This window comes from Pseudophryne corroboree, chromosome 2, assembly GCF_028390025.1.
Source record: "Pseudophryne corroboree isolate aPseCor3 chromosome 2, aPseCor3.hap2, whole genome shotgun sequence".
In the NCBI taxonomy this organism is placed as follows: domain Eukaryota; kingdom Metazoa; phylum Chordata; class Amphibia; order Anura; family Myobatrachidae; genus Pseudophryne; species Pseudophryne corroboree.
In genome coordinates, this window is record NC_086445.1 from 97135093 (window position 1) to 97148543 (window position 13451).

Consider the following 13451-nt stretch of genomic DNA (forward strand, 5'->3'; position numbering starts at 1 on the left):
GTTCTCTATCACTGCTCTGAGTGACTCCATCTTGATTTGAACCTTTTAATGTAAGTGTTCAAAGATTTCAGATTTAGACTATGTCTCACCAAGCCGTCTGGCTTCAGTACCACAATATAGTGTGGAGGACTAATACCCTTTTCCTTGTTGTAGGAGGGGTACTTTGATTTTCACCTGCTGGAAATACAGCTTGTGAATTTTTTCCCAATACTGCCTCCTTGTCGGAGGGAGCCGTTGGTAAAGCAGGCTTCAGGAACCTGCGAGGAAAAAATGTCTCGACTCTCCAATCTGTACCCCTGGGATAATACTTGTATGATCTAGGGGTCAACTTGCGAGTGATCCCACTGCGCGCTGAGACTCTTGAGACTACCCCCCCACTGGTGGAGTGTTTCTTTTCCTGGGAAGGGGCTGCCTGCTGCAGTCTACTTCCCTTTCCTCTATGTCTGGGCAGATATGACTGGCCTTTTGCCCGCTTGCCCACATGGGAACGGAAGGATTGAGGCTGAAAAGACAGTGTCTTTTTCTGCTGAGATGTAACTTGGGGTAAAAAGGTTGGATTTCCCAGCTGTGGCCGTGGCCCCCAGGTCCGACGGACCGACCCCAAATAACTCCTTCCCTTTATACGGCAATACTTCCATGTGCCGTATGGGATCTGTATCACCTGACCACTGTCGTGTCCATGACATCTTCTGGGAGATATGGACAACGCACTTATCTTGATGCCAGAGTGCAAATATCCCTCTGTGCATCTCGCATACATATATATAGAATGCATCCTATTAAATGCTCCATATCAATAAAATATTTTTAGTCAGGGAATTCGACCAAGCCAACCCAGCACTGCATCTCCAGGCTGATGGCGATCGCTGGTCGCAGTATAACCACCGTCTGTGTGTATATACTTTTTAGGATATTTTTCCAGCTGCCTATCAGCTGGCTCCTTGAGGGCGGCCGTATTTGGAGACGGTAACGCCACTTGATAAGTGTGTGAGCGCCTTATCCACCCTAATGGGTGTTTCCCAATGCGCCCTAACTTCTGGCGGGAAAAGGTATAACGCCAATATTTGCTATCGGGGTAAACCCACGCATCATCACACACTTCATTTTATTTTATCTGATTCAGGAAAAACTACAGGTAGTTTTTTCACTTCCACATAATACCCTTTTCTGTGGTACTTGTAGTATCAGAAATATGTAACAGCTCCTTCATTGCCCTTAACGTGTGGCCCTAATGAGGAATACGTTTGTTTATTCACCGTCGACACTGGATTCAGTGTCCGTGTCTGTGTCTGTGTCGACCGACTGAGGTAAATGGGCGTTTTTTATAAAAAAAAACCCCTGACGGTGTTTCTGAGACGCCTGGACCGTTACTAATTGTTTGTCGGCCGTCTCATGTCGTCAACCGACCTTGCAGCGTGTTGACATTCTCACGTAATTCCCTAAATAAGCCATCCATTCCGGTGTCGACTCCCTAGAGAGTGACATCACCATTACAGGCAATTTCTCCGCCTCCTCCAGCATCGTCCTCATACATGTCGACACACACGTACCGACACACAGCACACACACCTGGAATGCTCTGACAGAGGACAGGACCCCACTAGCCCTTTGGAGAGACAGAGGGAGAGTTTGCCAGCACACACCAAAAAACGCTATAATTACATAGGGACAACCTTATATAAGTGTTTCTCCCTAATAGCATCTTTATATATATATTTATATCGCCAATTAGTGCCCCCCCTCTCTGTTTAAACCCTGTTTCTGTAGTGCAGTGCAGGGGAGAGCCTGGGAGCCTTCTCTCCAGCCTTTCTGTGAGAGAAAAAATGGCGCTGTGTGCTGAGGAGATAGGCCCCGCCCCTTTTACGGCGGGCTCGTCTCCCGCTCTTTAGTGAAGTTTGGCAGGGGTTAAATATCTCCATATAGCCTCTGGGGGCTATATGTGAGGTATTTTTAGCCAGTATATAGGTTTACATTTGCCTCCCAGGGCGCCCCCCCCCAGCGCCCTGCACCCTCAGTGACAGCGTGTGAAGTGTGCTGAGAGGAAAATGGCGCACAGCTGCAGTGCTGTGCGCTACCTTTAGAAGACTGTCAGAGTCTTCAGCCGCCGATTCTGGACCTCTTCTAACTTCAGCATCTGCAAGGGGGCCGGCGGCGCGGCTCCGGTGACCATCCAGGCTGTACCTGTGATCGTCCCTCTGGAGCTAATGTCCAGTAGCCAAGAAGCCAATCCATCCTGCACGCAGGTGAGTTCACTTCTTCTCCCCTCAGTCCCTCGTTGCAGTGATCCTGTTGCCAGCAGGACTCACTGTAAAATAAAAAACCTAAGCTAAACTTTCTCTAAGCAGCTCTTTAGGAGAGCCACCTAGATTGCACCCTTCTCGGCCGGGCACAAAAATCTAACTGGAGTCTGGAGGAGGGTCATAGGGGGAGGAGCCAGTGCACACCACCTGATCTGGAAAAGCTTTACTTTTTGTGCCCTGTCTCCTGCGGAGCCGCTATTCCCCATGGTCCTTTCAGGAACCCCAGCATCCACTAGGACGATAGAGAAATGCAGTTAAACAGAAATCTATGGGCACAACAGTTAACACCAAAAGCAGAATGATATACTGTATAACCGTTCATGTGGTACTAGTGGAACCCTGCATTATATCTGTATGTTCTGCCTATTATACAAGACAGTTACTTAGCAACCCTGGAATTTGTTTCACTGCTAACAGTTTATCTAAAAGTTTTGTAGGATTGAAATGAAATACAGATTACAGTAAGGCTGCTGTTTCTTCCTATAGGACTATCGCAGTGTTATTGAAGGCCTGCCAGAGGATGATAAACCTGCTTTCTTTGGTTTACCTGCTAATATTGCCCGATCCTCCCAGCGCATGATCAGTTCTCAGGTATGTGCTGTGTAACTTGATGCAGAGAACATGACTATGTACTGTACAATAGACAAAGGAATGTCAGCCATACAGTATACACGGAATTGTATATATAGGGGGTGATTCAGATCTGATTGCTGCTGTGCGTTTTTGCACAGCGGGCGATCAGGTACTAACTGCGCATGCGTATGCACCGCAGTGCGCACGCGCGGCGGACAACACCAAAGGGCATTGCCAGTCAGCAACAGGATGGTGCGAAAGTTCTGATTGCACGGGCGTTCGCAAGGTGATTGAAAGGAAGAGGCCGTTTGTGGGTGGTTACTGAGCGTTTACTGGGAGTGTCTGGAAGAATGCAGGCGTTCCCAAGCGTTTTCAGGGAGGGTGTCTGACGTCCGCTCCGGCCCAGATCAGCCTGTTCTCATCGCAATGTAGAAATAAGTCCTGGGCTGCACACAGACTGCACACAGTGGATTTTTGCAGCTCGGCATACACATGCGATTGCACACTTGCACGGTGAATATATACTTCCCCTGGAGGCGGCGACTATCTGAACGCAGGACAGCAAAGTTAGCAGCCCAGCGAACAGGTCTGAATCACCCCCATAGTGCATATGGCTGCTATTCTCTGAACTTTTGCATGTTGTAGTTTTAAGGTCTGAATTTATCTTGTACTCATTTTGGGGGGAGGGAGGAGGGAGCTAGAGAAGCACTGTAAGTGTAATGGTTAGCATTACTGCCTCACAAGACTGAGATCATGGGTTTGATTCTCATCAGGGCTGTAATCGTGTTGAGTTAAGGTGGGTACACACTAACAGATATATCTGCAGATCAATTGATCTGCAGATATATCTATGGACGGATCGAGCAGGGTGTTCAGCATACACACTGCTCGATCCGTCGGGGACTGACGTCATGAACTGGGCGGGCGTGTACACACGCCCGCCCAGTTCACCTGTCAATCACCGCCGGCCGCCGCAGCATGTGTACGGGCGTACACACACAGCGACGCGCCAATATATCGGTAGATATATTGGCCGTCGGCTGTGCTGCGGGGCCGACGCGATACGTCTGTGAACGACGGAGTTCGCAGACGTATCAGCCGTACACACTGGCCGACGGTCCCGCGATATATCGGCCGTTCAAGAGAACGGCCGATATATCGACCAGTGTGTACGGGCCTTTAGCGTGTTCTTCCCATCTTTGGTTGGGTTTCCTCTGAGTGCTCCAGCCCTCGTATTTTTTTGCATTTCTAAATTGACACCTAGAGGCACCCCAAGATCCTCCAAGGCAGTACTAGGATCAGCATACCCTCCAGCCACTGATCCATACATGCCTCACAGAACAATGACACACAGACTGGAAGTTGTACATTATCAGTATATGAGCCCGCTACAGGTGCATGTAAGGGAGAGGTTAATCTAGACAAGAAAAATAAAGAATGCACAACAGAGCTTTGCGTGAATAAAGCTGCGGCTGCTGCACACACATATATTCAGGCTCATTTGCACACGGATTTACAAGTGTCACATATAAAATTCCAGATGTTGCCCAGTGTTACAGAGTTTTGGTAGCAGAGACAGCGCTATATTAATCATACCCTACATTTAGATGTCCCTTTGTCGCCTTCTTGGGTGTTTTGGGGAAAATTTTCCCCTACTGCCTCCCACGCAATACCTAAGGGCAATAAGCTGCACCAGTCTAAAATTGCAGGAGCTGCCAAGAAAACACTTCTCTCACAGTGGATCGAACCCACGAAACCCACTGTCACCTTGTTCATACCTAGTGTTTCCTACCTATTTCACATAGATCAGAAAGCCATGTCCATATGTAAAGAGGGTCGAGCTGAGAAATGCTTCTCTGGTTGGCTGCCATATGTATTGACCCCAGAAATGAAAGAGATGCTTAAACAGTGTTTCCATTTAACCACATGGTATAACCCAGCTGTTCTGGATGGAAGTACATCTTTCTAACCTTGGATGTTGTCCTCATGTTTTTGGAACGGTTTGCATTAATTCAGTCAATAAAAATAATTGTTAAAAAAAATAAATTACTTATGTGTCCTCATACATTATTGCAGCAGTTGCGCCAAACATCCCTTCTCAGTGTGACAGATACGTTGCGCCAAGCCTCTTTTTAGCATGCATACTGTATGTGTCTTAATCGCAATGTGATGCCACATAACCACTTCACGAGACTGCTCTGATTAATTTGCTGTGTGACACTTATATATCTGTGTGCATCTGAGTCTGTATAAGAAGCGCTACATTGATGCGGCCACAGCTTCTTTTCATGCCAAGTCCTGTAGGCTTTGTATACAGATTCAGACTCATTCGCATACAGATATTGAAGTGTCACATATCAGATTAATCATTGCCATCTCATGAAGTGGTTTTGACGCATCCGATTGCGACTACAACGCACATTTGAACAAACACTGCTCTACACTGCTCTGCTCTCTCGTTCTACTTGGCTTAGTGTATAAGGACACATCTGTATACAGTGCACCGTCGTTAAGTGGTTCTGTCGCATACTGTTGCTTATTTTGTACAACTAAGGTGCATATTTAAGCATAAAAGATGCTCAGCACGAGCCGAGTCGCACACACTACCTGCAGCAGTACTGTAGGAGGGCACATACACTTTCCAATACATCTGGATTATTCTCATTATTGTGCACATGTGCCTGGCAGATATCGGACAGACCCAATGTAAAAAAATAGAACCGTGCCGCTGGCGGATAATTTGTTTCCGGAAGTGCACATTTTGTCTGACGCACTTTAATGGCTATATTTGGCCTTTTTTTTTAGGTGGTTTTAATGTTTGTTTGTCCAGAAGTCTGAACCGGTCATCTACAAATAGCTCTTTCCACAGCTCACCGCTATTTTTTACCATGTAAGGTTTGCAAGTCCGTTTTATGTAGGAAGCAAGGAAATGTCTAGGACTGCAACTTCCTATAATAATAGTCTATACGTGTCTCATTACTGTGTTATTATCTTCCTGCTTCAGTACAGCCAAAGGCTTGGGTTCCAGCTCTGGATGTATCACTGTTGTCACATTATTACTGTACATTCGATCTCGGTAAACAAAACTTTTTTAACCTTTTTTTTTAACACATTAATTCAAGTAAAATTTTTAAATGAATCTTTAGTTATTGTGCTGGTGTTTCTATATTCAAGTACGGGGGGCCTGGCGCACTGGAAGGGGCTATTTGGCGTGAATGAAGACACAGGGGTCTATTTAATGCATGTCAGATCCTCTCCGAAGGAGATGATCCGACAATGCAGTATTAAATTTGTGGCCAAATCCGATAAGTTTTGCCCGTTTTCAACAATGCTAATCCGAATTTTTTTTAAAGGCGGATTGACATTGTCGAAACCGGGACTAAAACCTGTCAGATTTGGCTGCAAATCCGACAAAACACGTGGTTCCGTGGCTAATCCGCCGATCCACGTGTTTTACGAAAAGTCGGAAAAACGGCAGCCCCATTGAATAGATCGAATCATGATTCGACCTAAAAAAGTCGCAAACTGCCGTCTTTCTGACTAGACCGTTGTTCCGACTTCAATTGAAAAGACCCGACAGTCTATAAGAACAGCATGCATTAAAATCTGAATATTAACAAAGTATTTGAGAGCAGTTCCTCGTAATAGTGTTTAGACAATGTCCTTAAAGTTTTTCTTGATCTTTCTTCCATCCACAAGGTCACCTACAGCGTATTTGCACCCTGCTCACATACAGCTTGTGGACTGTTTATTTATTTTCTTTAACAATTATAACTCTTGACATATGGTTAAGCCGTTAGCAATAGTCAACACATGTGAGTTATTGACCCAGAGAGAGAGAGAGAGACAGTGCAAGAATATTAAAGGGACACAAAACCTCAGATTGCATATACAGTGTTTGCTTCTAGTTGTCACTGCCTCGTACTTTTATCCTGTTTAAAGTTTTAAAAATTACGTATCAATTTTTGCAAGAATTTTCTGTGGTGTGGCTTCCATCTCAGCATTGGTTAGTCTGTGAAAGGGCCTTATGGCGTGGACAGTTACTGTATATACAGTTAAATATAGTACGTGTCTTTAAATTTATAATCTCAGAAATACATATGTGTCCACATACACTTAACCTCAAATTGCTCTAAATCGAACAGTTTATCGTCACAGACATTGCAGCTTGGCCAGTCCAAAATGCTAGTACACAATAAGCAAAGTAAGACGCAATATTGAGGGAAAAGAGAACAGTACTGACATAGCCAGGCGTTTCATGCAATATTGTGCAAAAAAGGATATAGTACAGTAGGTGTATGAGGGCATAGAGACCGTAGTTCAGTACAAGCATACACAGTGTTCCAAGTGATTGGCGCAGATCCGTGGCTTCTGACGCACAATCAGTGGTCACAGCGTCTGTGCCATATTCAGAGCATTTGGCTCATGTCACGTTTTATTTGGAACCCAATGTAAGCAAATCATTTTTCTCTGACGTCCTAAGTGGATGCTGGGGACTCCGTCAGGACCATGGGGAATAGCGGCTCCGCAGGAGACAGGGCACAAAAGTAAAAGCTTTAGGATCAGGTGGTGTGCACTGGCTCCTCCCCCTATGACCCTCCTCCAAGCCTCAGTTAGGTTTTTGTGCCCGGCCGAGAAGGGTGCAATCTAGGTGGCTCTCCTAAAGAGCTGCTTAGAGTAAAAGTTTTATTAGGTTTTTTATTTTCAGTGAGTCCTGCTGGCAACAGGCTCACTGCAACGAGGGACTTAGGGGAGAAGAAGTGAACTCACCTGCGTGCAGGATGGATTGGCTTCTTAGGCTACTGGACACTAGCTCCAGAGGGACGATCACAGGTACAGCCTGGATGGGTCACCGGAGCCGCGCCGCCGACCCCCTTGCAGATGCTGAAGAGAGAAGAGGTCCAGAAATCGGCGGCTGAAGACTTCTCAGTCTTCATGAGGTAGCGCACAGCACTGCAGCTGTGCGCCATTGCTCTCAGCACACTTCACGCCAACGGTCACTGAGGGTGCAGGGCGCTGGGGGGGGGCGCCCTGGGCAGCAATGAAAGTACCTATACTGGCTAAAAATACATCACATATAGCCTCTGGGGCTATATGGATGTATTTAACCCCTGCCAGGTTGTCAGAAAAACGGGAGAAGAAGCCCGCCGAAAAGGGGGCGGGGCCTATTCTCCTCAGCACACAGCGCCATTTTCCCTCACAGAACTGCTGGTGGGAAGGTTACCAGGCTCTCCCCTGCACTGCACTACAGAAACAGGGTTAAAACAGAGAGGGGGGGCACTTATTTGGCGATATGCTTATATATTAAGATGCTATAAGGGAAAACACTTATATAAAGGTTGTCCCTGTATAATTATAGCGTTTTGGTGTGTGCTGGCAAACTCTCCCTCTGTCTCCCCAAAGGGCTAGTGGGGTCCTGTCCTCTATCAGAGCATTCCCTGTGTGTGTGCTGTGTGTCGGTACGTGTGTGTCGACATGTATGAGGACGATGTTGGTGAGGAGGCGGAGCAATTGCCTGTAATGGTGATGTCACTCTCTAGGGAGTCGACACCGGAATGGATGGCGTATTTAGGGAATTACGTGATAATGTCAACACGCTGCAAGGTCGGTTGACGACATGAGACGGCCGGCAAACAAATTAGTACCTGTCCAGGCGTCTCAAACACCGTCAGGGGCTTTAAAACGCCCATTTACCTCAGTCGGTCGACACAGACACTGACTCCAGTGTCGACGGTGAAGAAACAAACGTATTTTCCTTTAGGGCCACACGTTACATGTTAAGGGCAATGAAGGAGGTGTTACATATTTCTGATACTACAAGTACCACAAAAAAGGGTATTATGTGGGGTGTGAAAAAACTACCTGTAGTTTTTCCTGAATCAGATAAATTAAATGAAGTGTGTGATGATGCGTGGGTTTCCTCCGATAGAAAATTATTGGCGGTATACCCTTTCCCGCCAGAAGTTAGGGCGCGTTGGGAAACACCCCTTAGGGTGGATAAGACGCTCACACGCTTATCAAGTGGCGTTACCGTCTCCGGATACGGCCGCCCTCAAGGAGCCAACTGATAGGAGGCTGGAAAATATCCTAAAAAGTATATACACACATACTGGTGTTATACTGCGACCAGCGATCGCCTCAGCCTGGATGTGCAGCGCTGGGGTGGCTTGGTCGGATTCCCTGACTGAAAATATTGATACCCTTGACAGGGACAGTATTTTATTGACTATAGAGCATTTAAAGGATGCATTTCTATATATGCGAGATGCACAGAGGGATATTTGCACTCTGGCATCAAGAGTAAGTGCGATGTCCATATCTGCCAGAAGATGTTTATGGACACGACAGTGGTCAGGTGATGCAGATTCCAAACGGCACATGGAAGTATTGCCGTATAAAGGGGAGGAGTTATTTGGGGTCGGTCCATCGGACCTGGTGGCCACGGCAACAGCTGGAAAATCCACCTTTTTTACCCCAAGTCACATCTCAGCAGAAAAAGACACCGTCTTTTCAGCCTCAGTCCTTTCGTCCCCATAAGGGCAAGCGGGCAAAAGGCCAGTCATATCTGCCCAGGGATAGAGGAAAGGGAAGAAGACTGCAGCAGGCAGCCCATTCCCAGGAACAGAAGCCCTCCACCGCTTCTGCCAAGTCCTCAGCATGACGCTGGGGCCGTACAAGCGGACTCAGGTGCGGTGGGGGGTCGTCTCAAGAGTTTCAGCACGCAGTGGCCTCACTCGCAAGTGGACCCCTGGATCCTACAAGTAGTATCCCAGGGGTACAGATTGGAGATTCGAGACGTCTCCCCCTCGCAGGTTCCTGAAGTCTGCTTTACCAACGTCTCCCTCCGACAGGGAGGCAGTATTGGAAACAATTCACAAGCTGTATTCCCAGCAGGTGATAATCAAAGTACCCCTCCTACAACAAGGAAAGGGGTATTATTCCACACTATATTGTGGTACTGAAGCCAGACGGCTCGGTGAGACCTATTCTAAATCTGAAATATTTGAACACTTACATACAAAGGTTCAAATCAAGATGGAGTCACTCAGAGCAGTGATAGCGAACCAGGAAGAAGGGGACTATATGGTGTCCCTGGACATCAGGGATGCTTACCTCCATGTCCCAATTTGCCCTTCTCACCAAGGGTACCTCAGGTTCGTGGTACAGAACTGTCACTATCAGTTTCAGACGCTGCCGTTTGGATTGTCCACGGCACCCCGGGTCTTTACCAAGGTAATGGCCGAAATGATGATTCTTCTTCAAAGAAAATGGACGATCTCCTGATAAGGGCAAGGTCCAGAGAACAGTTGGAGGTCGGAGTAGCACTATCTCAAGTAGTTCTACGACAGCACGGGTGGATTCTAAATATTCAAAAATCGCAGCTGTTTCCGACGACACGTCTGCTGTTCCTAGGGATGATTCTGGACACAGTCCAGAAAAGGGTGTTTCTCCCGGAGAAGAAAGCCAGGGAGTTATCCGAGCTAGTCAGGAACCTCCTAAAACCAGGAAAAGTGTCAGTGCATCATTGCACAAGGGTCCTGGGAAAAATGGTGGCTTCTTACGAAGCGATTCCATTCGGCAGATTTCACGCAAGAACTTTTCAGTGGGATCTGCTGGACGAATGGTCCGGATCGTATCTTCAGATGCATCAGCGGATAACCCTGTCTCCAAGGACAAGGGTGTTTCTTCTGCGGTGGCTGCAGAGTGCTCATCTACTAAAGGGCCGCAGATTCTGCATTCAGGACTGGGTCCTGGTAACCACGGATGCCAGCCTGAGAGGCTGGCGAGCAGTCACACAGGGAAAAAATTTCCAGGGAGTGTGATCAAGTCTGGAGACTTCTCTCCACATAAATATACTGGAGCTAAGGACAATTTACAATGCTCTAAGCTTAGCAAGACCTCTGCTTCAAGGTCAGCCGGTATTGATCCAGTGGGACAACATCACGGCAGTCGCCCACGTAAACAGACAGGGCGGCACAAGAAGCAGGAGGGCAATGGCAGAAACTGCAAGGATTCTTCGCTGGGCGGAAAATCATGTGATAGCACTGTCAGCAGCGTTCATTCCGGGAGTGGACAACTGGGAAGCAGACTTCCTCAGCAGTCACGACCTCCACCCGGGAGAGTGGGGACTTCATCGGGAAGTTTTCCACATGATTGTGAACCGTTGGGAAAGACCAAAGGTGGACATGATGGCGTCCCGCCTGAACAAAAAACTGGACAGGTATTGCGCCAGGTCAAGAGACCCTCAGGCAATAGCTGTGGACGTTCTGGTAACACCGTGGGTGTACCAGTCGGTGTATGTGTTCCCTCCTCTGCTTCTCATACCCAAGGTACTGAGAATTATAAGACGTAGAGGAGTAAGAACTATACTCGTGGCTCCGGATTGGCCAAGAAGGACTTGGTACCCGGAACTTCAAGAAATGCTCACAGAGGACTCATGGCCTCTGCCGCTAAGAAGGGACTTGCTTCAGCAAGTACCATGTCTGTTCCAAGACTTACCGCGGCTGCGTTTGACGGCATGGCGGTGGAACGCCGGATCCTAAGGGAAAAAAGGCATTCCGGAAGAGGTCATTCCTACCCTGGTCAAAGCCAGGAAGGAGGTGACCGCACAACATTATCACCACATGTGGCGAAAATATGTTGCGTGGTGTGAGGCCAGGAAGGCCCCACAAAGAAATTTCAACTCGGTCGATTCCTGCATTTCCTGCAAACAGGAGTGTCTATGGGCCTCAAATTGGGGTCCATTAAGGTTCAAATTTCGGCCCTGTCAATTTTCTTCCAGAAAGAATTGGCTTCAGTTCCTGAAGTCCAGAAGTTTGTCAAGGGAGTACTGCATATACAACCCCCTTTTGTGCCTCCAGTGGCACTGTGGGATCTCAACGTAGTTCTGGGATTCCTCAAATCACATTGGTTTAAACCGCTCAAATCTGTGGATTTGAAATATCTCACATGAAAAGTGACCATGCTGTTGGCCCTGGCCTCGGCCAGGCGAGTGTCAGAATTGGCGGCTTTGTCTCACAAAGCCCATATCTGATTGTCCATTCGGACAGGACAGAGCTGCGGACTCGTCCCCAGTTTCTCCCTAAGGTGGTGTCAGCGTTTCACCTGCACCAGCTTATTGTGGTACCTGCGGCTACTAGGGACTTGGAGGACTCCAGGTTGCTAGATGTTGTCAGGGCCCTGAAAATATAGGTTTCCAGGACGGCTGGAGTCAGGAAAACTGACTTGCTGTTATCCTGTAGGCACCCAAAAAAAAAACAAAAAAAAACTGGGTGCTCTTGCTTCTAAGCAGACGATTGCTAGTTGGATGTGTAGTACAATTCAGCTTGCACATTCTGTGGCAGGCCTGCCACAGCCAAAATATGTAAATGCCCATTCCACAAGGAAGGTGGGCTCATCTTGGGCGGCTGCCCGAGGGGTCTCGGCTTTACAACTTTGCCGAGCTGCTACTTGGTCAGGGGCACACCCTGGCTGAGGAGGACCTGGAGTTCTCTCATTCGGTGCTGCAGAGTCATCCGCACTCTCCCGCCCGTTTGGGAGCTTTGGTATAATCCCCATGGTCCTGACGGAGTCCCCAGCATCCACTTAGGACGTCAGAGAAAATAAGAATTTACTTACCGATAATTCTATTTCTCGTAGTCCGTAGTGGATGCTGGGCGCCCATCCCAAGTGCGGATTGTCTGCAATACTTGTACATAGTTATTGTTACAAAAATCGGGTTATTATTGTTGTGAGCCATCTTTTCAGAGGCTCCGCTGTTATCATGCTGTTAACTGGGTTCAGATCACAGGTTGTACAGTGTGATTGGTGTGGCTGGTATGAGTCTTACCCGGGATTCAAAATCCTTCCTTATTGTGTACGCTCGTCCGGGCACAGTATCCTAACTGAGGCTTGGAGGAGGGTCATAGGGGGAGGAGCCAGTGCACACCACCTGATCCTAAAGCTTTTACTTTTGTGCCCTGTCTCCTGCGGAGCCGCTATTCCCCATGGTCCTGACGGAGTCCCCAGCATCCACTACGGACTACGAGAAATAGAATTATCGGTAAGTAAATTCTTATTAAATGATCCCAAATGTTTGTTAGTCAAACAAGTCAAAGTGCAGGAGGGCATTTGCTGGGGACTCGGAAAAGGTATCTGAAGGTGTATAACCACTTAAAACACCAAATTGATTCATCCGAAGATCTGCTGTATATGAAAGTGTGAAAAGGCCTGTGACTAATCTAGAGCAGTACTGTACTGAGATGGCAAAGCCGCGGCTGGAAGAGCTTATGTTTCCTCAGCTACTGTATGAAGGCAAGCATGAAGCAGAGAGCTCAGTAATAATACGTACCTCCTCTCAGAGGGACGCAGTCACCAAGGCGACAGTGACAAGGTCACATAACATAACATTCACACCAGAAGGTCGTCAACATTCATGACGTCGGCATGCTTAAAATGTCGTCACCATCATTAATGTCGACATATGAAATTGTGACATTGTCTAAATTTTGACATTTACATTAGGGTCAGGGTTAGCGTGGTGGTTCCCGTTCGGGTTAGTCATTGAATCACAGTAAAAGCACATTGTTGATATTTCAT

General features: G+C 47.4%; 1 protein-coding gene across 3 annotated transcripts in view; it reads left to right on the forward strand.

The window, feature by feature from the left end:
* DYNC2H1 (dynein cytoplasmic 2 heavy chain 1) overlaps nt 1–13451 on the forward strand; it is a 1021614-nt gene that overhangs the window by 775271 nt on the left and 232892 nt on the right. For all 3 annotated transcript variants that reach the window (XM_063951545.1, XM_063951543.1, XM_063951544.1), the window contains one exon: nt 2787–2891. In XM_063951545.1, the coding sequence (XP_063807615.1) occupies nt 2787–2891 (105 nt within the window). The remainder of the gene's footprint in view (nt 1–2786; nt 2892–13451) is intronic.